We start from the raw sequence: 25,427 nt of genomic DNA, 5'->3' as shown, positions 1-25,427 counted from the left end.
GGTCGACTCTGAGGATCCCCCACACGTTGGATGGCCCGGTGCGGTAGGCCACTCCACGTGGTAATGGGCAAGCCTTATTCATTGCGCCTTTGCATTGTTCTCTCATGTAATATAAGTTTACACAAGTTGATGTTCGTAAGACATGTTGTATATTAGTTTGTAGACTCTTATGACAGGAAGTTCTCTTCCATGTGCTCCTCAATGTTGATAAAGCCTATGAAATACCTAAGTTTTGTTTCTCTCCTCCCACAGATGATCCTGTAGAAGGTAGTACGACATTGTTTGTCTGTTGTTAACAGAGCTGTAGAAAGGGGTGTTGGTTCCAGTTGCACCATGTTATAGTGCCAGTATATGAACCCTTTCCTTGTGCTCTCCAGAAGTGTCTACCAGGCTTAGTTGTGCTGCATCGTATAATCCTGAGGTCTACCGTTGTACCGTCTTTAAAGCTGAACTTTAGGCTTAACTGAGTTACCCAGTGTTGTCATTATTTCTCATTCTCTGTGTGTCAGTCATCGCGTTGGCTAATCTGGTTGTTTTACTACTCACACTTCTCTGTTTTCACCTTCTTGGTGCAGAGAGGTGTAACACAATTATTGATTTATATTTCCGTTACTTTCTGTGAATTTCCGTATTATGTAAATGAAGTAGGTCACGTTGCCTTATATGGTTAACGTTCAAAAATGCAGAAGTTGACTTTACAACTCTCAAGAATACAGTGGTCGAACTTACATCTTTCACGAAGCAAAGTCAAGAAGACATAGTTGATAATGTCAATAATGCAAAGTTAAGAATTCATTTTCGCAAAGGCAAGTTTGAATGGTGTGTGATGTGAAATAAAGTTTGAAAAGTAAACTATCAATATCTCTACTTTGTAATAAGTACATTGACTTTTTGATTTTAGGAAGGTTTATTTTGTAATTGTGTAATGTTGAGATATGACTTTGTAAAGTCGAGGCCTTGTTTTCAAGTTTGACTTTGTAAATACTTCTGGCAACGATCCCCCTCCATAAATTCATACTTCTTCATATTGTAGACTATCTACACTGTCAACATTTCTATAATTTGATTTTAGGGTTAACCACACGAAATTGACTTGACATTTACTGGCATTCACTGACCGAGCTGAAGAAGCCCTATCTTGTACATACAGACCACAATTCTTGATGGTATAAATATTCTACCATGTCATTGTCGATTTTTATGCAAGAATATTGTTAGTGTGACCTGCACAACAGACCTCAACAACTTAATCCACATTCTTGCATAAATTATAGTTACCACTCTTCCTTTCAGCAGAATGTTATAGGTATCCTTGTGTTACCAGTTTTGACAGATTTACGGTTTGCTGTCAGTTTTTATCACTACATACTTTATGCTGGTGATTGTTTTTATAAATCCATAAAATTTAATCAAAAACCTATATCATGTCCACGGATGACAGTTTATGATAAATATTTGTGGGTGAAATATTTTACCAAAAACAGTTCCTTGAATCTTCATGAACTTCTTCACCTATTTTGATGGGTGTTATAGGAATATATATAAGTATATATCTTAGAAATAAAAATTAATACACAGCAAGAAAATTTCAGTAACAGTTCATCAAGCGAACAAAAAATGAAAAAGAAAAGAAGATAAATATGCATCTGAATTTAAACTATCTGTACAAGTAATATTACGGTTTTAATAAGAATACTCCTATTGAGTGTAAAAGAATAAGAACCAGCTTGACTTTGACAGCCGAGAATTCATAAATAAATAGATGCAAACATAGGATAGTCACAGAGTCAACAGTCAAAATGACTTCCAACATACAACTTTCATCGGTGGGTTCGTTTTGCCGCATTGCCAAACTTGCCACATCGTGCCCAACTGCACAAAAACGACTTGCTAACGAAACTAAAGCTTTCTGATAAAATCCGGAATGACCATTTGTTTCAAATGAAACAGAATATTTTAATCTGTTGCCCCGCATCGATTTTCTTTTTATTTATGATTTGGACCTGTTAGGGAAACCGAAACTATAGTTTTATGGTAAAATCTGGAATAAAATAAATACTAAGTACAAACGATCAGAACCGTAATACAAATTACATAAATCCATAAAACGAAACAAGACAAGTTCAATAAATGAAATATTGGTCATAACTTGCAAGAGTTATGTCCCTCTACTGCGTGCCTATAACGTCACCCTCGTGCTAGAAAAAACGGCAACTGAAATGTCTAAAAGTGAAAATCTTCTGAATTGTAAATCAGAATTATCAAGCGAGGAGAAGTTTAAAATTCTCGTATTCGATGTGCTCTATAATTCGGCAGTGGCTCAACCCCACTGGTTCCAGGTAAGTCCCAGAATGTCCTGGTGGACAAGGTAGAAGCTGGATTTGATTGGCTCCACACTACTGTCGGCAGTTGGAGACAAAAATAGACGAACCTGCAATTGTTTAGAAAAAATGACAGTTCAGACATGAAATGGATCCACAGGAAAATAAGTATTGTGGAATCTAAAACCGTGAGCGGTGAGGGTTATATTTTGAAAACTCTATTGTCATAGTGAAGAGTATGCCTCTGTAAAAAGGCACAGTACGAAAATCTTGAAACTATATTTTCGATTTCCCTCACAGGTCCAAAGAAAATCGATGCGGGACAACAGATTGAAATATTTCGTTTCATGTGAAACAAATGGTCATTCTGGATTTTACCAGAAACCTTTAGTTTCGTTTTACAAGACGTTTTTGTTTAGTTGGGCAATGCGGCAAAACGAACCTACCGAACTTTCATAAATATTTTCATTTGATCATTTCATATTAAAAAATTGAAAACATGCTAAATTGGTAATAGTAAACAGACGCCATTTTAAATCATTTTCATTTTAAATCATTTTCACTAAAATAATCGTACAAACCCATTCGTCTTCAAGGGCTGGATTCCACTCAACTGATGAGAAAACTTCCAAATGCAAACTAAAATTTACCTGCACACAAAGCGCTACTAGTCAAACGTAATTGGTGCTGCGCCATTTTCTCTCCATGTGCGGGCGTCTTAAAAGTATTGTAAATTATTTGAGCAAATAAATTCTTAAATATGCTATGATTTGGCCAAGAGGCTACCTCCATTTTCATTTGAGACATGAAAAAATATCATCAGAAAAAATAAAAGAAAGAAAAAAACTTGAACTATCGTATGCTCACTCAGTCTGTAAGATAGGCCTAATGCTCGTGCAGAGATAAGTTTCATCAAAAATTAACTTTGACGGAAATGGTGTTGGCATCAATCTTTCCGAACATAAATTGGTTTGAAACCAACTGCTCCCTTTAGTTTAGAGGTGCTGGAAATCTCCAGGGCCTAGTTTTATGATCCTATTCCAGCTGACCAACTGTCAAAATAACAATCATAAGGCTGGAATACAGGCAGATGTTTCGGACTAAGTATGGGGTGAATTGACTGGAAATTTCTGGAATTTGCTACTTTTCTGTACAGAATTACCCTCATCTCCCCTACCATTATTAATCATATCCAAGCGAACGCAATGGCAAAATCTGTCAGCTTAGGCCCCTATCAATAATCTTCAGATAAATATTAAATTATAAAATACCTGTAAGATTGGTAAGAAACCTTTTGGATGAAGCCGAACTTAACAGGAACTCAAAAAGGTTAGAAAAACGTAAAAGCCTATTACTATTAGGCAATTTTATCTTCCGCAACAGGATGTAAACGATGTAAACACCGCTCAGGGGACATAATTTTTGGAAATCCAAAATTTGGACCAAATATAAACTGTCATACCACAACTAATTCTTTCAATTTGCCGTGAATTGTGGGAGTTGTGATCGTGATGATGTGCTTTGAGAAGTAATGGGCAATGTTTTGTTTGGGTCTACTGGGGCCGGAGGTGTGTTGGGAAATGTTTAATGTACTCAATGAGTCGTCAAATACGTAGTATAAACACAGTCCATGGCAGGACAATATTGGAGGTGTGGGGGAAATGTTGCACCCTTATATCTGCCTCTATAAAGTCTTTACCAGCCTCTGAGTGATAGCTATTTGGACAGTTGTCGGCTGGAGTAGAGACAGAAAAACTATTCCTAGTTTTGAGTAAGTTTCAGCACCTCCAAAGGTGCAGGGGCCTTTAACCTGTTTATTTAAATCGAATCCTCAAAACCCAGATATGTAACAAAAAATTGCAAATGAATATTTCTGCCGGCATGTTTTCCTTTCTAACAACATTTTTGTAACAGGCAACTTTTAATTTCCCTTTATCAGATATGAACTAATAACTTTATCACTTTATTAAATAAGATTAAATCTATGCAGAACATCAGTGAAATCAAGTGTAAGATAATCTGAGGCATATTTAGTCCTATTTGTTGTTTAGATTGTAAAGAGGTTTTCTAAAACATTTTCTTGTTTATTGGAGACAATTCCAAATCCAATTTTTAATCAGACATCTGTTATTCCTGCAATTCCATTAAAACTAAGTTTTGAATGACATCACTAATCACAAAGGGCCTTATTTGATTCAAGCATTATAAGCGATTTGTGACGTCAAGAGGAACCATAGATGTCTGACAGAAAATTGTAATGGTTCACATTGGTGCTATCGGTGTTCCTGATACATGTGTATCCGATACGAACACTGATAGCATCAAAGTACACATCAACAAATTAGAAAACCTCATTACAATCCCTTTAATGGAGGAAAGAAGGTGAATGACATAGTATGACAACTATACTTCATGAAAAAGAGATCTTAACAGTAAATAGTTCAAATGAGCAGTTTCCCTTTTCCAATTGTTTGTACCTCCATACTTTTTGACATCAATGTAAAGAATTTGAAACCAAGCCTGCTGGTCACTAATATATTTAGCAAAATTTAAATAATATAACACTTTGTTCATAGTTACAACACAAAAACTGAAATGTAGAGGCTTTTAATATATTTTCACATACAATGAAGAAGTCAGCATAAACTGATGCAAGTAAATGGAGGTCTTCTTGACTCTCTTACTTGGAGAACATTTGCAGGTTTGTGTGGAAATGTGATGTAGCCTACTTGTAGGGGTTGTGAATGTGTTATATGCTAATTGATGGTATGTTGAGAAATGTTTGATGTCCTTCAAGAAGTTGTGAAATGTTTGATGTGCTTGGAGGTGTGCTGGGAAATGTGTGATGTGCTTGGAGAAGTTGTGAAATGTTTGATGTGCTTGGAAGTGTGCTGGGAAATGTTTGATGAGTATGGAAATGTGTTGGGAAAAGTGTGATGAACAATTATTGACCCAATATATGTACAGGCCTTCCAATACCAATTGCTGTGCCCCTTTTTTCAATTTTCAAATATCAAGAAATTTTCAAAGAACAATAATCCAGAAATTTCTTTTCCATTTCCTTAACAAACATTACATTACTATTCTTTGAAAAAAGTTTCAGTTCAACTGTTAAAAAGATGAACAAAATCTTAAAAAAATATGAAATATACAAAGGGGCAATTAGATGAATAAGCTTACATGTGTATCAATCTTCTGTACAAAATTAACAATGATAATAAATAATGACAGCTGGAAACAAGTGATTCCTATGGCAGAGTAAAATGGTAATAATGGAAATAAAAATCTGACGTTTTAAGTACTCTAGGTCGTAAAATCTAGATGCTGAAATTTACGCAAACTATAGACCAAAATCAATATATCGTGGGTGACCGCTTGAAACCTGGTATATGCCATATTTGGTCATTTTGACTTTTTTGTACTGTTCAAAGCTCGTTAAAGCGGGGATCTTGTGATCAAAACCTCGTATTCTTAGCTTGATTGTAAATAACTCAAAAAGCACTAATTAAATACCACGTATTTAAACAGTCAGATTTAAAACCTCATAAAATATATTATTATACGAGGTTCAATGTTCCTGATTCTGCAGATGAAAATGAAAAACCTCATATACTGTATTATTATACGAGTTTTTGGTTCAATGGGCAGAAGAATTCAAATTGTTATACAAGGTTTATATTTTCCAAGAATGAAAACCACGTATAGAGGTAAAAAAGATAATAAAATTTTTTTTAACTAAATACGCGTACAAATAGTTTTTTGCATTTTTCTCGAAAAGTAATTCCGCGCCATATATGTTATACGAGGTTTCAAGTGGTCACCCACGATATGTGTCCCTTAGGTCTACCTTATCTGAAAGTTTTAACTAAAAATATCCTGTCAATAACAATGTAAAAGTTTACAGTACACTGTATTTTTTGGTTGTATGAAAGTACAGATTTAAGCAAAATAAAGGCCTAACTGAAGAGAAATATGTCACCAACTTTAATCTGTTTTAGGCTTCTTTGTTCCTTTGAACCATTTGATTGCATGCATCATTGCTGTAATCAAAGGAATACTGATGGGTAAAAACAGAGGAATGTAAATAGCAAATTTTTGATCTTCTGGAAAATACAACAGTTCTAAGAGGGAAGGATCAAAAAATGCTTTTTCAGATGCTATGATTGCACGTTTTGAGGAATGAAATGCATCTACTAGATTTCCTGTTGATAAATATTTTAGACTGCTTTTTATTTCTCTAACAGCTGCTTCAACTTGACTTCCGATGTCATCTTTGATCACAATATTACTGATTTGTCCTAACAATTGAGCTAATGACTGTAAAGTATTAATAGAGGTAGCAAGGTTCTCAAAACATCGATTGCGTAACCAAACATCTATTTCCATATTACTGATGCCATTGACTTCTACAGGATCAAACCACACTTCATGTGATGATGTTGGTGAATTCAGATTTAAAAGCAGACGTATTTGAGTAAGGAAAACTTCCATAATATTTTTCCCTTCCACTTTCACAGGAAATGGTAGAGGTGTTGACTCGTTAAATTCTGGTACATTAAAAATCATAACACCTCCCCATCGCGGACTTAAGAATGAATTAGTAGGAACTTTAACCCCATTTTTGTCTTTAATATACAATGGTGATTGATCCCTTGTTGGAATGTACACAATAAAGTTTAATTCAGGATTATTAGATGCAGATGTACCTAATGTGGATTCTATAGGATTTATCAGATGAGGCAAGTCCTGTTCCAAAAAGTAATATTCATTCAGCTTTTCATCTTTTTGAGGTTTTCTCTGTAATGTTGTAAAATAGTGGATTTGTGAATTGATTTTCAGTTGGGTAAATTCTTTTAAATGATCAACTAATGGTTTTAAATAAGTATCCACAGCTTCTCTGATATTCCATGAAACATCAAATATATCTGGTTGAGGCACTGTTAAGGTAAATGTCAAATCATATCCTGTATTATACCTAACAGACCTCATGCTTTCTTTATCAGGTTTCAATGATCGGGCCCCTTTCGCATTGAAAATACTTTTAACAACACTTTGTTCTTTTACAATAGTCATTTGAACAGTTTTACTGATGAGTGGAATAATCTTGTCTAGTTTGCCATTAGAAGAAACAAAACTATTGTAATATTTTCCAATGAAAACATTCAGTTTACCATTATTACTGGGTATCAGGAAAATAAGATATTTATTTCGTTGCAATGGAGACAGTTCTGATAATAGTTTGTCAATATTCGACAAGTCTTTATTATCATATTTATTAAAAATGGACTGTTCATCACCAACTGATTCACGTACAGTTACTCTGTAAATAGGGGTTACTTCTTCCCCTCTTTTTCTTGACAAATCTTCCTGTAACTGCTGTGAAATCTGAACCAAGTTTGAATCCAACTTTTTATCTAATGAAATGACTTCAATATCTGTCAAATACACCAGTGGAATTTGAGATAAATCAGAAATATCATTATATGGCAATTGGACACGATAAACTTCTGTTGTTTTCCACCATAATGGGACTCCTATAATAATACAGATAATTCCTATACCGAGTGCAGCATAAGCCTGATTCGCCTTTTCATCTTCTTCGTGCTTACTTTCTGCCATATTGGTATCTTTTACGATTTGACTTGATCACAACACCAGTATGTTTACAATAAGCGGTAGGTGCTCTTTTCTACTACCACCAGACCAGGTCAATGCAATAACGTAGAGTAGGAAGTTTTCGGTGAATCTCACTATAGTTTACATCAAAATCATTCAACATTATACTCTTTCCGACATAAAACATCAGCATAAGAAATGTGAAGTTTCATTTACATGCAAAAGTATCTGTGCTGAAAACACAGCTTCATTATGAAATGTTTAGCACAATCCGGAAAGAGTTTGTGGTCTGAATCCTCTCTGACCTTCACCTCTCAAGGACGAATTTGTTTACAATCTGTTTCAGTCAGATTTCTTTTCAAACTCTATTCGCCAGCATCACTGTAAGAATTATTTTACACTATTCAACGATTGTAAATCTAAGAATGCATGGAATGTAAAATGATTGATGATGACGAGACAGAATCTCTAATCTATTTTGTGCTATTAAAAGGAAAGAAGACCTAGTTTTGAAAACGTTATTCATCGGTGAAGAGTTGTCTCCCTTACCTCTTCCTTTTGCATTATTATGTAGAGTATTGCAGTAACGATGGTCTATCTTGTTTAAAGTTCATACTCAGACATATGATTGACAGCTAGTCGCCTGGAAGAGGTTTAGAAATTGATTTAGGCCAGTTTTGAAATACATCACACCCTTTGCAGTTTGAAATCTCTCCTCAAACAATCAAGCTGTAATCGGAATTCCAACTACCAAGTGTCGTCTGCTAGAATGTAGTCCATGAAGAACTAGCGGATTCCGTGTCAGCAGAAAAATTCTATGGAACACAATGGGCCGAAGATATTCGCCACCCGGGTGGCAAACAATTATTCGCCACCCTCATTTTTTTTTGCCAACTCAATGTGGGCCATATTCTTATGTTGTTTCAATGACTTTTAGCAATATATCACTCTTACATTTTACTTATCTTATTTTGTCAGTCACTATATTGTTTTTTTAAATCGTGGTTCTTTGAAGGAATTGTCACTAGTTGTAATGAATTGATATTAAAGATAAATACTAAGAGAAGTTAATTATACTACTGGGTATCCATACAATGTGTTTTTTATACGCCCACACGTATATTGTAATCACCCCGTCAGTCCGTCCGTCCGTTCACATTTGGCTCGTGCTCACTCTACAGGCTACAGTTCTTTATGGATTCTTTTGATTTTTATTTTGTATGTCAATGTCATTATGAAGATGATCCCTATTGATTTTCGTGATGATCGGATAATTTTTCACCGAAATATCGTGTCTGACTTGACGTTTTTCTCTATTAGCTATATTGTGCAACTCGTGCTCACTCTACAGGCTACAATTTTTTACAGATTCTTTTGATTTTTATTTTGTGTGTCAATGTCATTATGAAGATGATCCCTATTGATTTTCGTGATGATCGGATAATTTTTCACCGAAATATCGTGTCTGACTTGTCGTTTTTCTCTATTAGCTATATTGTGCAACTCGTGCTCACTCTACAGGCTACAATTTTTTACAGATTCTTTTGATTTTTATTTTGTGTGTCAATGTCATTATGAAGATGATCCCTATTGATTTTTGTGATGATCGGATAATTTTTCACCGAAATATCGTGTCTGACTTGACGTTTTACTCTATTAGCTATATTGTGCAACTCGTGCTCACTCTACAGGATACAATTCTTTACAGATTCTTTTGATTTTTATTTTGTATGTCTATGTCATTATGAAGATGATCCCTATTGATTTTCATGATGATCTATGGATTTTCATGATAATCGGATAATTTTTCACCGAAATATCGTGTCTGACCTGACGTTTTACTCTATTAGCTATATTGTGCAACTCGTGCTCACTCTACAGGCTACAATTGTTTACAGATTGTTTTGATTTTTATTTTGTATGTCAATGTCATTATGAACATGATCCCTATCGATTTTCGTGATGATCGGATAATATTTCACCGAAATATCGTGTCTATAGTCACTAAAGACTGTTTAATCATTTCTGACAGCTGCCAGTGGGCATATGTTACCTTGCCTGGCAAGCTATCTTCTCACTTATTTGCAGATCAAACATTGTACACGAAAATAGGTGACGCATTTATCAGCCATTGTTACCTTGGTTACTCATGAAATATGGGTCAAGGTCAGGAATTCATACAGAAATTCGAAACAAACCAATTTTAATTATTTTGTAGAATATCTGACGAAACTTCTAAGACATTTTGATGAAATTGGATGTTAAATCCTTATATGCACGAATAAAGGTTACACCACTGTACTATTTTGAAAATATTTTGATAGTTGTCGGCTTGAGTAGGATAATAAAAACTTGGCCCTGTTTTACCAGAGATCAGCTTTCTTTTCTTTTGTTAGTACCGGTATCACAACCTTTGAACTTTTGGTATCGGTTGCATATGCATGTAGTCTTTTTAATAGATTGATAAGGGATAATGATGCTATTGGGAGTGTTTGAGGGAGTGTTTAAAACCACCCGCACCAGACAATCCCCCTGAAACAGGACAACTGTCAAAATCGATATCAAAGTATGGAATAGGGGTTAACTGTATATTCTGTACATACACCTGGGTTCTTACCTATCCTCAATACACACATTAAATTTAACTTGAGAAAAAAAAGATATAGATTGATACCAGATTTGCCTTTTGTTACGCAAGCTTGTTATATTTAAATTGATCTGAAAGTTTGTCTGCACACACGATGCAAATTATAGAAACTGAGTGGAAATTAAAGTTTTGTGAAGTTAAAGATGGGTTTTCTTATTTTTTTAGTCAAATCAAGCAAACTATTTGATAAATTGATGTTTAGATATAGAAAGGCTTGGAAAACATAATCTGCTTAGAAAAGTTAAATTTAGTTTGTTCACATGACCAAATTATGTCAACCTATGTTTAAATTGCCATTTTTAGAGTTTAATATTTTGAGCTAAATTTACCTGATTGTATATATTGTAGGTTGGGACAGGTTTGAATTAATTCTTTTCTTACTGTTATGTTTTTTGCAAAATGAAATTGAAAAATAATCTTCCCTGTTGCTGGAGATGATAAAAGCAATACCAAAATACTTGAGTAGCTGTTTTATATAATATAAGAGATGGCTGTGCGACCAGTTATCCCTGATTATCAGTGACTAGTTTCGTTCATGTTTGAACTCTTCAGACTGATTAGACTCACGTTGCGGGGTTCTATTTATACTGTTCATGGACCCCAGTGGAAGGTTATCGGGGTATGGGTTTTACTGGGGTTGCTGGGGTTTGTAAGTATCGGGGTTACCGGAGTTCATCAGTACCGGGTTTGTTCCAAGGTAGGAGGGTTTAAGACTTCACCAGACTGTCTGAGTTAAGAGAAGTTGGGAGAAATAAGAGTAAAGGTAACTTGGATGTTGGATGCCTAATTTTGACATAAAGGTGTACTGACGTGTGCAGGGCAGTGAGGGTACCGTCAGCGCTGAACAGTAAAAGGAGATGTACGAGATAACATCATTTGGGGTGGGGAGGCTATAGGGGGTATCTAAAGTTGGAACAAAGAGAGAAGTGGGGGTGTCCAACTTGGACTTGGCTCTTCTTAATCAGCTGGTTATGACAAGATTATGGCCTTTGGACTTTTGAGACAAACTTGTATTTTTTCCAATCATTAAAACACTTATGTGTTGTATGTCGTCATTAGTAATACCGTTTGGATTGGAATCAAATGCAAGTGAATGAAAGCTCATTTTTTAAATTTTCTAAGGAGGGTGAAGTTCACTAACTCTCAACCCTGGCGCTTAAGTAGTTTTGTATACAGCTCTAGGTTGTTACCAAAAAATCTTTTTAGTCATTTTCTGAAATAGCTAATTTTGAAATAAGATGGGAACAGAGAATGAAATATTGAAAATTATATTTCAGATTCAGCACCTAACATCCTAAATCTCCATATTTTATTTTTCAGAAAAATGTTATCAACATTGAGGTTAAGAAGGCTGGGTATTCTAAAATCAACATTTCAGAAACAAATTATTCCATATTTGTCAGCTTCTACTGCTGATGTAAAGCCTTTTCATTATCAAGATATTTTAGAGCAAACAAGAAAAGCTGATATTCCATGGAAAAAACTATCAGGTATTCTTAAGTTTGGATCATAAGTTAAAGGGACAGGTGTTCCATTTTAGGGGGTTGATTTTAGTCTTGAATACTAAAAAGTACTAGAAACTTAATATTAGAAACAGATGTTTTTTTCCAGATATTAAAAACTGGATTGTTTTTAAGAGATATTTATTGTTTTTCCTTAAATATCTAAATTTTTAGATAGATATACAACATTTTTTCTCAAAAACCAGTAAAAAGCATACTTAAGAAATATTGTGATATATACTCATATCATGATATATTAATACTTAATATCATGATATATATCGCCCAGCCCTAATGTATTACATTGTTAACTATAAACCTATCTCTGTTTTACATTATGTATGATTTATACAAGTTTATTATACATGGGTTATATTTCAGGTGATTTTGTATCAACATTTGATGTAAATGGAAAACAAGTTTTAAAGATACAGCCAGAAGCTCTAACATTATTAGCTGAACATGCCATGATAGATATAGCTCATTTATTACGCCCAAAACATTTACAGGTAACTTTAACCACCGTGAATTCAAAATCTTGTTATTGCTGCTATTTTCAGATATACCTCTAGATTTGTTATTGCTGCTTTTTTCAGATATACCTCTAGATTTGTTATTGCTGCTTTTTTCAGATATACCTCTAGATTTGTTATTACTGCTTTTTTCAGATATACCTCAAGATTTGTTATTGTTGCTTTTTATATGGCCACATGAATATGTGGTCGTATATTGTCGTCGCCCCTGTCCGTCGGTCCGTCCGTCCGTCCGTCAACATTTCTTGTGAGACTACAGTTTTTATCTGATTTTGATAAAACTTGGTGTGATGCTTTAGATTGATAAGATCTCGGTCAAGTTTGAATTTGACATATTTTTGATGAACGGTTTTTGAGATATTGCTCTTGACTTAGAACGCCTTGAAATTTGTTAAAAATTGTTCGTGAGCAGGATTGAAGCTACAGTTTTCATCCAATTCTGATGAAACTTGGTGTGATCATTGGAATTCATAAGATCTCGGACAAGTTCTTACTTGACGAATTTTCGATGAACGGTTTTTGAGTTATTGCCCTTGACTTTGTTAAAACGTGTTGAAATTTGTCAAAGATAGTTTGTGAGCAGGATTGACGCTACAGTTTTCAACCGATTCTGATGAAACTTGGTATGATCATTGGAATTGATAAGATCTCGGACAACTTTTAATTTGACGCATTTTCAATGAACGGTTTTTGAGTTATTGCCCTTGACTTTGTAAAAACGCGTCAAAATTTGTTAAAAATAGTTCGTGAGCAGGATTGAAGCTACAGTTTTCAACCGATTCTGATGAAACTTGGTGTGATCATTGGAATTCATAAGATATCGGACAAGTTCTAACTTGATGCATTTTTGATGAACGGTTTTTGAGTTATTGCCCTTGACTTTGTAAAAACGCATCAAAATTTGTTCGTGAGCACAATAGAAGCTACAGTTTTCAACCGATTCTGATGAAACTTGGTGTGATCATTGGAATTGATAAGATCTCGGACAAGTTCTAACTTCACGCATTTTCAATGAAATGTTTTCGAGTTATTGCCATTAACTTACGAAATACGCGTCAAAATTTATTTGTGAGCACAATAGAAGCTACAGTTTTCAACCGATTCTGATGAAACTTGGTGTGATCATTGGAATTGATAAGATCTCGGACAAGTTCTAACAAGAGATATTTTTGATGAACATTTTTTGAGTTATTGCCCTTGACTTTGTAAACACGCGTCAAAAGTTGTTTTTTGCCCTTGATTAGAGCTGTGTGATTTAATTGTTTGTTGTATTTGGGTTATTGATATTGATTTTAAAAAATTTTGTGGAATTATTCAGCATAAATAATTTGTTTAATATGAGAAAATTCGTATTTTAGTCACTAAAATCATTTCTGACAGCTGCCAGTGGGCGTATGTTACCTTTCATCGCAAGCTATCTTTTCAGATATACCTCAAGATTTTTTATTGTTGCTTTTTTCAGATATACCTCAAGATTTGTTATTGCTGCTTTTTTCAGATATACCTCAAGATTTGTTATTGTTGCTTTTTTCAGATATACCTCAAGATTTGTTATTGTTGCTTTTTTCAGATATATCTCAAGATTTGTTATTGGTGCTTTTTTCAGATATACCTCAAGATTTGTTATTGTTGCTTTTTTCAAATATACCTCAAGATTTGTTATTGTTGCTTTTTTCAAATATACCTCTAGATTTGGCTTTACGTCTGACAAAACACGTTTCCTTCATCTCAATGCTCCAATAAATGACAAATTTTTTAAACTTAATAACCTTGAATTACCCATATGCACAAATAGTCAACTTTTTAAAAGTTGTTATGGTTCAACTATTCTAGAGAATGAAAAGGTTCATCTCATCTCATATTTCAGCAATTATCTAAGATATTAAAAGATCCCTCAGCATCTAGTAATGATAGATTTGTAGCATTAGAATTATTGAAGAATGCCAATGTAGCAGCAGGAATGGTATTACCAGGTTGTCAAGATACTGGTACAGCTATCTGTATGGGTGAGTATTGCCTTTCAACTATCTAATTTTATGTAACTATGGTGACAGTTGTCAGATTTATCAATAGATGACAGAAAGAGTGAAAAAAAATACTCTCATAGTGTCATGGGATTGTTTATTATTTTACACATCAGGTCTTTGAAGTCTAAATAAAATTAGATCTAACTTTCGTTATGATTGGTTAAAGCAGAGGTCATCGAGTTAAGTCTTTTGACCTAACTGGATGACCTCGGTGACCTCTGCTGGTTAAATTGACAAACGTTCATGAGTTCATGAGGGCTGTCGTTTGACCCTAACTGAAGTGGCTATATTGAAAATTAAAGCTAATGAAAAAAACGGATGGTCCTTGTTATTTTTTTAAGCACTAAAGCTTTATTGATTATGTGTCCCTAGTGATTCATCCACAACACCTCATGTCACTCTTCAACTCAACATTCCCTTTGGAGAGTCCAGATAACAAAAAACATGGTTTTTAATCAGATGACTTAACGGATCAATCTTGTCTAAAAGTAGAGTTGTCATGTTATTGGTTGGATGTGTTGTAGGTAAGAAAGGCCAGTATGTATGGACAGAAGGTAGAGATGAAGAAGCAATATCACGTGGTATCTACAATACTTATACTAAAAAAAACTTACGCTATTCACAGGTAAGTTCCATTGTAAATCTATCTAATTTGTATAGGGTCATGTCTAAATTAGATTAAATTTATATTATGTTTGTTGCAACTTATTGATTTGTCGGATTAGCTTCATTGATATGTTGGATTACGTTCAGTTACATGTTGTCTTGAACATTTGGTAAATCAATATATTTCAATATTAGTAGTATTACTGGACTAACTTTACCAAATGTTCACATCACTGTATTCACAGCCGGCCATTTATCATTAATAAGGATGAGTCTTCAATTTTTAGGTAGAAATGCAGCCATCTTGTAAAGGGAGATAACATGTATTATTGGTCTGGCGTTAGGTTGGTTACGACTTCTCTTGCAGGAGCTGCGTCATTTCAGTTAACTCTTTCTGGAATTGCAGGAACCACAGGCATTGGACAAAGATTGGAACATAGAAGTTAAATGTGTCCCTGATACACATAAACCTCTTAACAATCCCGTTAAGGATATCAAGTATATACAAGATGCTAAGTTGCTGACACCTAAAACTGTATCTTGTGATTTCAGGTAGCACCAATAAGTATGTATGAAGAAGTGAACACAAAGACTAATTTACCAGCTCAAATAGAAATCTATGCAACTGACAGCAACCAATATGACTTTCTATTTATAGCTAAAGGAGGCGGTTCAGCTAATAAAACCTTTCTTTATCAACAAACTAAAGCTTTATTAAACCCAGAAAAACTCCTTACTTTTGTCAATGAGAAAATCAAGGTTTGTGATATTGTAAAAATAATTCTGTTTAAAAAGACCTACTTTGTTTATAGAAAAGCTTGACAAGAAAGAAACTACTACAGTCTTCTTACTTCTATCAGTGAAAATAATTTTATGACCAAAAATGTGATTTTGAAGATCAATAATGAAGAGTTATGATGAATAATTTTCACTCAATTTCTCACATATTTTCTAAAATATTTCTTTCTTTCAAATGATAAAAAAATACAGAGTTGATTATTCAGAAAAGGGGGAAATTAATAAGATTCGCTCATTGTGTTCACCATCAACCATTTATTCTAATTTCTTGAGTGTTGTTGTGGGCTCACAATAAGAACTATACCTCATTATCAAAATCTGATTATCAAAGTGTTATTCAATAAATTTGATAAAATTATTTACTGGATTATTGAAAGGGGTCAGTGACTTCTGGTAGTGTAGAGGTTAGTTTGAACAGGGTGAAACAGGTTGAGAAGCAGCTATTACAAATGCTTAACTGATTGTATCAAAGAAAAATGTATCAATCTATTTCTTACAACACAATTTTCCCTTTCTTATACTAGACACATTATGAATTAGAGTAAAAACTAAGCTGTGCATGAGAAATGTTTTGTGGCCCTGGGAACTGAAACTCAGATTGACAAATCGCATAAAAAGATGTAGTTATATCTCAAAATTCTAAAAACTAAGTACTTCTAACAGAAGATGAGATCAAGAGATTTGCAAATGTTTTTCAGTAAAGCATTTTTATTTTTTCAAAATGCCTCTCTTTCACAGACATTTAATTGGTCCATTATCTTATTTGTCCTGATGGATTCAATCTGCTTTTACTTGGTAATTATATGTCAAAATTGATACACAAATGAAATCTGAGTTAAACGAAAGGGACACAAAAGACTGGATTCACCAGGAATCACAAAGGACTAATTCTTATAAAAAAGTAAATGAAAAAGAACCTAGTCTTAAAATAGACAATGTTCTATACCCATTTATGAAGAGGGCCAATGATGTTGTTTACATGTATATGATATGTTCTTTTCTGTTTTATAGACATTAGGTACAGCAGCTTGTCCACCATATCATTTAGCTTTTGTAGTTGGTGGAACATCAGCTGAGTTTAACTTGAAAACAGTCAAATTAGCTTCAACTAAATATCTTGATAATTTACCTACTACTGGTCAGTATATATTATATCACAATGTTGAAAAACTGATTATCATGTCACCATAACTAATACTAATAGACTTGAATGATCAAAGTAAAGTCATACTGTTGTCAGATAAAGATTTTAAAACATGCAAAAAGTAGCTATAATTGACCTAGAAACTTCTTTTAATCCTTTTAAGATTTTCACCTTCAGACATTTTTTGGGTGTAAATCAACATTTGTTGTCAACAGTTTTATACTTTTAGAATGTGTGAAAAAATCCATACATTCTTATTTATTTTTTTGAGAAATGTTGCACTCAAACTGCCAATGTGGCAGTGGAATATCTGTCAGAAGCCATTTGGACTGTTGTTTGCAAATCGATTAGGTTTAAATATTAGGTATGAAATATTCTGTTGCCTGTGTCGGTGGTTCCGAGAGTTGGTCTGGTGTCGGCTCTCACCTCCTATTATCCAGAGAAAACATCATTTATTTTCTGATTCAGGAAATGAACATGGAAGAGCTTTTCGAGATCTTGAATTAGAAGATGAAATTCATAAATTAACACAAGTAATGGGTATTGGAGCACAGTTTGGTGGCAAGTATTTTTGTCATGATGTTCGAGTTGTCAGATTACCACGTCATGGTGCATCATGTCCTGTTGGTATAGGTGTATCATGTTCAGCAGATAGACAGGTAAATATCTTAACTTATAAGTATAATACTTCATCTCATACTATACAGACACATTATAATACTTCATATCATACTATACAGACACATTATAATACTTCATATCATACTATACAGACACATTATAATACTTCATATCATACTACACAGACACATTATAATACTTCATATCATACTATACAGACACATTATAATACTTCATATCATACTATACAGACACATTATAATACTTCATATCATACTACACAGACACATTATAATACTTCATATCATACTATACAGACACATTATAATACTTCATCTCATACTATACAGACACATTATAATACTTCATCTCATACTATACAGACACATTATAATACTTCATATCATACTATACAGACACATTATAATACTTCATCTCATACTATACAGACACATTATAATACTTCATATCATACTATACAGACACATTATAATACTTCATCTCATACTATACAGACACATTATAATACTTCATCTCATACTATACAGACACATTATAATACTTCATATCATACTATACAGACACATTATAATACTTCATATCATACTACACAGACACATCATAATATTTCATCTCATACTATACAGACACATTATAATACTTCATATCATACTATACAGACACATCATAATACTTCATCTCATACTATACAGACACATTATAATACTTCATCTCATACTATACAGACACATTATAATACTTCATATCATACTATACAGACACATTATAATACTTCATCTCATACTATACAGACACATTATAATACTTCATCTCATACTATACAGACACATTATAATACTTCATCTCATACTATACAAACACATCATAATACTTCATATCATACTATACAGACACATCATAATACTTCATCTCATTCTATACAGACACATTATAATACTTCATCTCATACTATACAGACACATTATAATACTTCATCTCATATTATACAGACACATTATAATACTTCATATCATACTATACAGACACATTATAATACTTCATATCATACTATACAAACACATCATAATACTTCATCTCATACTATACAGACACATTATAATACTTCATCTCATACTATACAGACACATTATAATACTTCATCTCATATTATACAGACACATTATAATACTTCATCTCATATTATACAGACACATTATAATACTTCATCTCATACTATACAGACACATTATAATACTTCATCTCATATTATACAGACACATTATAATACTTCATATCATACTATACAGACACATTATAATACTTCATCTCGTACTATACAGACACATCATAATACTTCATCTCATACTATACAGACACATTATGTGTATTTTTAGATCTATTATATTATATTATATTTCAGGCTCATGGTAAGATTACCTGTGAAGGTGTATTTTTAGAACAATTAGAAAGTAATCCAGGTCAATATTTACCAGAAGTAGAAGATAAAGATCTTGGTGGTGAAGTTATAAAGGTAGATGCTATAATTTATTATAGGCCAACATGAATTGTTTTTTATTATCTATATGTATAAAATCTTAGTTGAAATATATTTTTTTTTTTATTTGTTTTTCTCACTGACTGATTTTAATGTCAGTTAACAAAGATTATGTCTGTTAGTTCTATTTAAGAACAATATATTGGTATGGGCTTATACTCCATCAAAACGACTAGCATTTCCTTCTGAAGAGTGCAAATTATTGCTCGATGTAGATGTTATTTTCATCTTTTCATTCTCTATTTTTTCCCCTAGGTGAATTTAAACCAACCTATGAAAGATGTATTAAACTTATTAAGTCAGTATCCTATTAAAACTAGGTTAAGCCTGAGTGGAACTTTAGTTGTAGCTCGTGATATAGCACATGCTAAAATTAAAGAAAGATTGGAAAAAGGTGAAGGTATGCCACAATATTTAAAGGACCATCCTGTCTACTATGCAGGCCCAGCCAAGACACCAGAGGTATATGTAATACTTTTGATTCATTTGTTTGATTCTGATTTAGGACTTATGTAAATTTTTCAGAATGTGCATAATGTCGTGAAGTCTATTAAAGGAACAGATTAGTCAATTTCAGGGTTTGATGTGGGTCTTGAATATATGTAAATGGTCTTCAGAAGTACTATGAAAATCGCATAATTCCTTTATAAATACTTTAAACTAGGAATTTTAATCACTATTTCTATAGATGTCTTTTGTATACATGACAGTGTCTCAAGTAAAAAAGAGTCATCTTTTTAAATTTCAAACGCATTATTCGTTGACATCATTCGTTTCCAATCTTAACAATCATGTCTGTAGTCCCAGACATTGAAACATAAAGACATAGGCCAAACTTAAATTCATACTGATGTCTTTGTATCAAAATTAGAATGTCTTGAAAACGTAAATATAAACAATAAACAGTTACCCAATGGTGGTTATGGTCGTATATCATGACAAAGTGTTCACAGCTCTCCATCATGTTTTGAGCGTGTGTGTGTGTCCAGAATTTTCTTCACGAGAGACTCCTCGTCTTTTCTTGAGCCCCTATCATATATAGAAATAGAAAGTAAAATTCCTACTTTGAAGTATTTTTGAAGGAATTGTGCAATTTTCATACATTTCTTATATTTCTGAAAACTATTTACATTTATTCAAGATTCAGATCAACACTCGAATCTGTCCCTGTAATCTCTTTGTAACTATTTTATAATTATTTGAATCTAAATGTATCTAAAATATGACTGTGTTATTCTGATGATATTGGACTGATTATATTACAGGGATTAGCTAGTGGATCATTTGGTCCTACAACTGCAGGAAGAATGGATTCTTATGTTGATGAATTTCAATCTGCTGGTGGTAGCATGATAATGTTAGCCAAGGGAAATAGAAGTAAACAGGTCAGTTCAAAAATCATTCATAGCAAAGACACTCTGTGATTCATCGTCATCCTGGTCAAGAGGAACAGTCCACTTTAATTTAATGAGTTTTTCAATGAGTTTGTGTAGTCTTGATCATAAAATACATGATACTTCATGCCAACACGTAGAGGAAGATGCCCTTACCTTTTGGAAAATCAAAGTGTCAAGTCACAATTCATAAAATAATTCTTAAACGGTTACGTAAGTATTTTAAATCTCTTGGCCTCCATTTTTCCTGTTCTGGAAAATAGCGACTATCCAATTATGAGCATGTTATTTTTAGATATCTATCAGGCCTCGTATCAATTATAATAGGAAACTTCAAATTTGATGTTTTAAGATTCCTCGGTGGCAAGGTAAATTTATAGAAACTATATAAAGGGTTTAGATATAGTTTCACGCATAATTAGTGTAATTCTTCACACTGAAAATCTTGCCCTTTAAACCTTTTAACCCTAATGGCAACATAATAACACAATATATACCTGAGCGTCCCGTAAACCAACTGTTACTAAGTGATGTCATACAAGGTAAACGTCATACGCTTTATTTTGTATTACTTGGAGTTCAGGCTACATGTTTTATTTCATTTATACTCAGTGTTCAAAGGGTTAAGGTATTCTTAAGTAGTAATGTTTAATCTGTATTGTACGGAAGCGTATTAGGGCCATTCATTTTTTTTTCTTTTTGAATTTTCAAGTTAGTATGTTGAATTTTCAAGTTAGTATGTTGAATTTTCAAGTTAGTATGTTGAATTTTCAAGTTAGTATGTTGAATTTTCAAGTTAGTATGTTGGATTTTCAAGTTAGTATGTTGGATTTTCAAGTTAGTATGTTGAATTTTCAAGTTAGTATGTTGGATTTTCAAGTTAGTATCTTGAATTTTCAAGTTAGTATCTTGAATTTTCAAGTTAGTATTTTGAAACATTATTCATCCATTAGAAATCATCAAATATGAATAATCTTTTATTGTAGGTTACTAAAGCATGTAAACAACATGGAGGATTTTATTTAGGTTCTATTGGTGGTCCAGCAGCTATATTAGCTCAAAACTGCATTAAAAAGGTTGAAGTTTTAGAATACCCAGAATTAGGTAAGCTTCTTTGATTTAGCAAGGTTGATTTTGAATGGTGGTTGTCAAGTTAACGCCTGACTTTGACCTTCTGAAAGCATCAATTGCTCGTAAACACTCCGTCCGTCGGTACTTTCGTCAACATTTGCTTGTAAACGCTCTAAAAACTAGATTTTTTGATTGAGCTATTTTTGACCGTTAGAAGCAGAGTTATTGCCCTTGCCCCAAAATCTGGAATATGCTATTACTCTCTTAGTTTTCAACCGATTTTGATGAAACTTAAAATGGGCGTTATTGGACCTAAATTGAAAGGTTTGAGAAAGTTTAGTTTACTTCTGATTAAATTTAAGGCTTTATCAAGATTTAGGCCTCTTACGTCAGTTTTGAGGAGTTATCGCCCTTTAACCTCTATACAGTAAGTATACTTATTGCTCGTAAACACTCTAAAAACTAGAGTGTTTGAAGGAATCAAATGAAATTCGGTATGTGTATACATATTCATAAAACGAAGATCAAGTTCGAATTTGAGCTATTTTTTGACCGTTAGAAGCAGAGTTATTGCCCTTGTCCCAAAATCTGGAATATGCTATTACTCTCTTAGTTTTCAACCGATTTTGATGAAACTTAAAGTGGATGTTTCGTTTTTACCATCCGCATGCCGTGAAGGGCATATATATGGCTATGGTCCACTATCTTGGAGTTATTGCCCTTGACTTAAGAAAAACGCGTCAAATTTGTTTGTGAACACAATAAAGACTAAAGTTTTCTATTGATTTTAATGAGACTTGATGTGATGATGTATATTGATAAGATATTGGTCATGTTTGAATTTAAGCAATTTTTGATGAACGATCTTTTGTCCTTGACTTAAATAAAATGCTTCAAAATTTGTTCATCAACTCAATAGAGACTACAGATTTCATGTGATTTTTATGATGAATGTAGTTTTACATCTATTTAAATGTATATTGAGGAAATCTTGTTCGAGTTTTTTTTGCCCTTGATATTAGAGCTGTGTGAATTAATAATTTGATAAATTTGGGTTATTGATTTTAAAAAATTTTGTGGAATTACTCAGCATAAATAACTGGAAGTAAATATATATATTATTGAGTTCAAACTATTAAAAAAATTTTAATATGAGAAAATTTGCACTTTAGTCACAAAAGACTTTTATCATTTCTGACAGATGCCAGTGGGTGTATGTTACCTTGCTTGGCAAGCGGTCTTTATAATAAATACTGACTGACAAATAGGTATAGGTAAAATACTACAAGAAATACTATATGGAATCGCAGAAAGCTAAGATTTCAAACTAGTTGCCGTGTAAATTTCATCATCCTATCTCAACTGGTTTGACTGTGGTGAAGCTGCAAAATTTGGATTTTTCAAAATAGTGAAAATTAGTAAAATACTACCTGTGGTACCATAATCCATTTTTTGATCAAGGATCTTGAAAGATAATGTAAAGTTTGAAGATCGGTTGAAAACTGTAGCTTCTATTGTGATCACGAACAAATTTTGACGCGTTTTTACAAAGTCAAGGGCAATAACTCAAAAACAGTTCATCAAAAATGCATCAAGTTAGAACTTGTCCGAGATCTTATCAATTCCAATGATCACATCAAGTTTCATCAGAATCGGTTGAAAACTGTAGTGTCAATCCTGCTCACAAACTATTTTTAACAAATTTCGACGCATTTCAACAAAGTCAAGGGCAATAACTCTAAAACCGTTCATCGAAAATGCGTCAAGTTAGAACTTGTCCGAGATCTTATCAATTCCAATGATCACACCAAGTTTCATCAGAATCGGTTGAAAACTGTTGCGTCAATCCTGCTCACAAACTATTTTTAACAAATTTCAACACGTTTTCACAAAGTCAAGGGCAATAACTCAAAAACCGTTCATCAAAAATGCGTCAAATTAGAACTTGTCTGAGATCTTATCAATTCCAATGATCACACCAAGTTTCATCAGAATCGGTTGAAAACTGTAGCTTCAATCCTGCTCACGACCAATTTTTAACAAATTTCAAGGCGTTTTCACAAAGTCAAGGGCAATAACTCAAAAACCGTTCATCAAAAATGCGTCAAATTAGAACTTGTCCGAGATCTTATCAATTCCAATGATCACACCAAGTTTCATCAGAATCGGTTGAAAACTGTAGCTTCAATTTTGCTCACGACCAATTTTTAACAAATTTCAAGGTGTTTTCACAAAGTCAAGGGCAATAACTCAAAAACCGTTCATCAAAAATGCGTCAAATTAGAACTTGTCCGAGATCTTATCAATTCCAATGATCACACCAAGTTTCATCAGAATCGGTTGAAAACTGTAGCTTCAATCCTGCTCACGACCAATTTTTAACAAATTTCAAGGCGTTCTAAGTCAAGGGCAATATCTCAAAAACCATTCATCGAAAATATGTCACATTCGAATTAGACCGAGATCTTATCAATCTAAAGCATCACACCAAGTTTTATCAAAATCAGATAAAAACTGTAGTCTCTATAGTGCTCACAAGAAATGTTGACCGACAGACCAATGGACCGACGGACAGGGGCGACGACAATATACGACCACATATTCATGTGGGCGTATAGAAACCCCTGTATTCATGGATTACCACCTCTTGTAATAAACAAACAATTCAAATTATAAAATTTGGTTAATTCATCAGTGTCATAATTAAACAACAGATTCACTGTATAATCCTATGAGTAAATATATTAATGATATGAATAAATGGAATTAATTTATTACTTAACATAACCTGTTTTAAGTGTTAAAATTACTAGTATATATTATAGTTTTGTGGAAAATTACTGAGTTTTATGGATTTATTGGAGAAGTTTGGGAATTCAAATTTTATGTTCATTCAAAGAAGTAGTATTCCGTTTGATAGGCATTTAGTGATTGAAATATAGGTTTTTATGGATAACAATCACTTTATTTCTTAAATACGATGTTGTTTATTGTACACTATATAACGACATTTGTTATATTTTGTACACTATATAATGACATTTGTTATATTTTGAACACTTGATAAGACTAGTGGAATCTTGTCGAATCGTCGTGTTTAAGAAATAAAGTGATTGTTATCCAAAAATGCTTATATTCAATATAGTATTCCTTTTAATTGAGTGGTTTCAAACTTTTTCTTTGTATAAAAATGTCAAATTACTGTTTAATGAACACAATAATTTTGGAGTATATTTTCTGGTAATTTCAGGAATGGAAGCAATCTGGAGAGTTGAGGTAGAGGATTTTCCAGCATTTGTTGTTGTGGATAATAAGGGCAATGATTTCTTCAAAGAATGGCAAGTGGAATAGATCCCTTATTTCTACCATTGAATGACTCTTGAACTGTGATTAGGAAAAATATGAACGTAGACCATACTATTGAAGAAAGTGTTCTTTTTGTCAGCGACCATACACACTGGAAGATTGAATCAGAAAGAACAAGCAAGTGAACTAGAAATACTGGTTAAATATAGAAGACAGTGTATATATTTATAGTTATTTTCTGTATCAATAATTAGACATTATCTGTGATTAATGGAAATGAATAATA

The 25,427-nt window shown here is 33.1% G+C and overlaps 2 protein-coding genes across 2 annotated transcripts; one reads left to right on the top strand and one right to left on the bottom strand.

Annotated features, from left to right (window-relative positions):
* Positions 1-6,305: 6,305 nt before the first annotated feature.
* On the bottom strand, positions 6,306-7,940 carry LOTGIDRAFT_123335 (hypothetical protein; the record flags this gene model as incomplete). The annotated part of the gene is made up of 1 exon (XM_009060626.1): positions 6,306-7,940. One exon carries the CDS (start codon positions 7,938-7,940, stop codon positions 6,306-6,308), a length of 1,635 nt encoding a protein of 544 aa, XP_009058874.1.
* A 4,511-nt stretch (positions 7,941-12,451) lies between these two features.
* Positions 12,452-25,186, top strand: LOTGIDRAFT_123266 (hypothetical protein; the record flags this gene model as incomplete). The annotated part of the gene is made up of 11 exons (XM_009060625.1): positions 12,452-12,595; positions 14,487-14,625; positions 15,171-15,271; positions 15,805-16,011; positions 17,062-17,188; positions 17,663-17,853; positions 19,236-19,346; positions 19,626-19,832; positions 20,636-20,755; positions 21,751-21,868; positions 25,086-25,186. 11 exons carry the CDS (start codon positions 12,452-12,454, stop codon positions 25,184-25,186), a joined length of 1,566 nt encoding a protein of 521 aa, XP_009058873.1.
* Positions 25,187-25,427: the final 241 nt, after the last annotated feature.

This window comes from Lottia gigantea (genome assembly GCF_000327385.1).
Source record: "Lottia gigantea unplaced genomic scaffold LOTGIsca_43, whole genome shotgun sequence".
Lineage (NCBI taxonomy): Eukaryota > Metazoa > Mollusca > Gastropoda > Lottiidae > Lottia > Lottia gigantea.
Note: the sequence above shows the minus strand (reverse complement) of the source record. Positions and strands in the feature narration are given on the sequence as shown.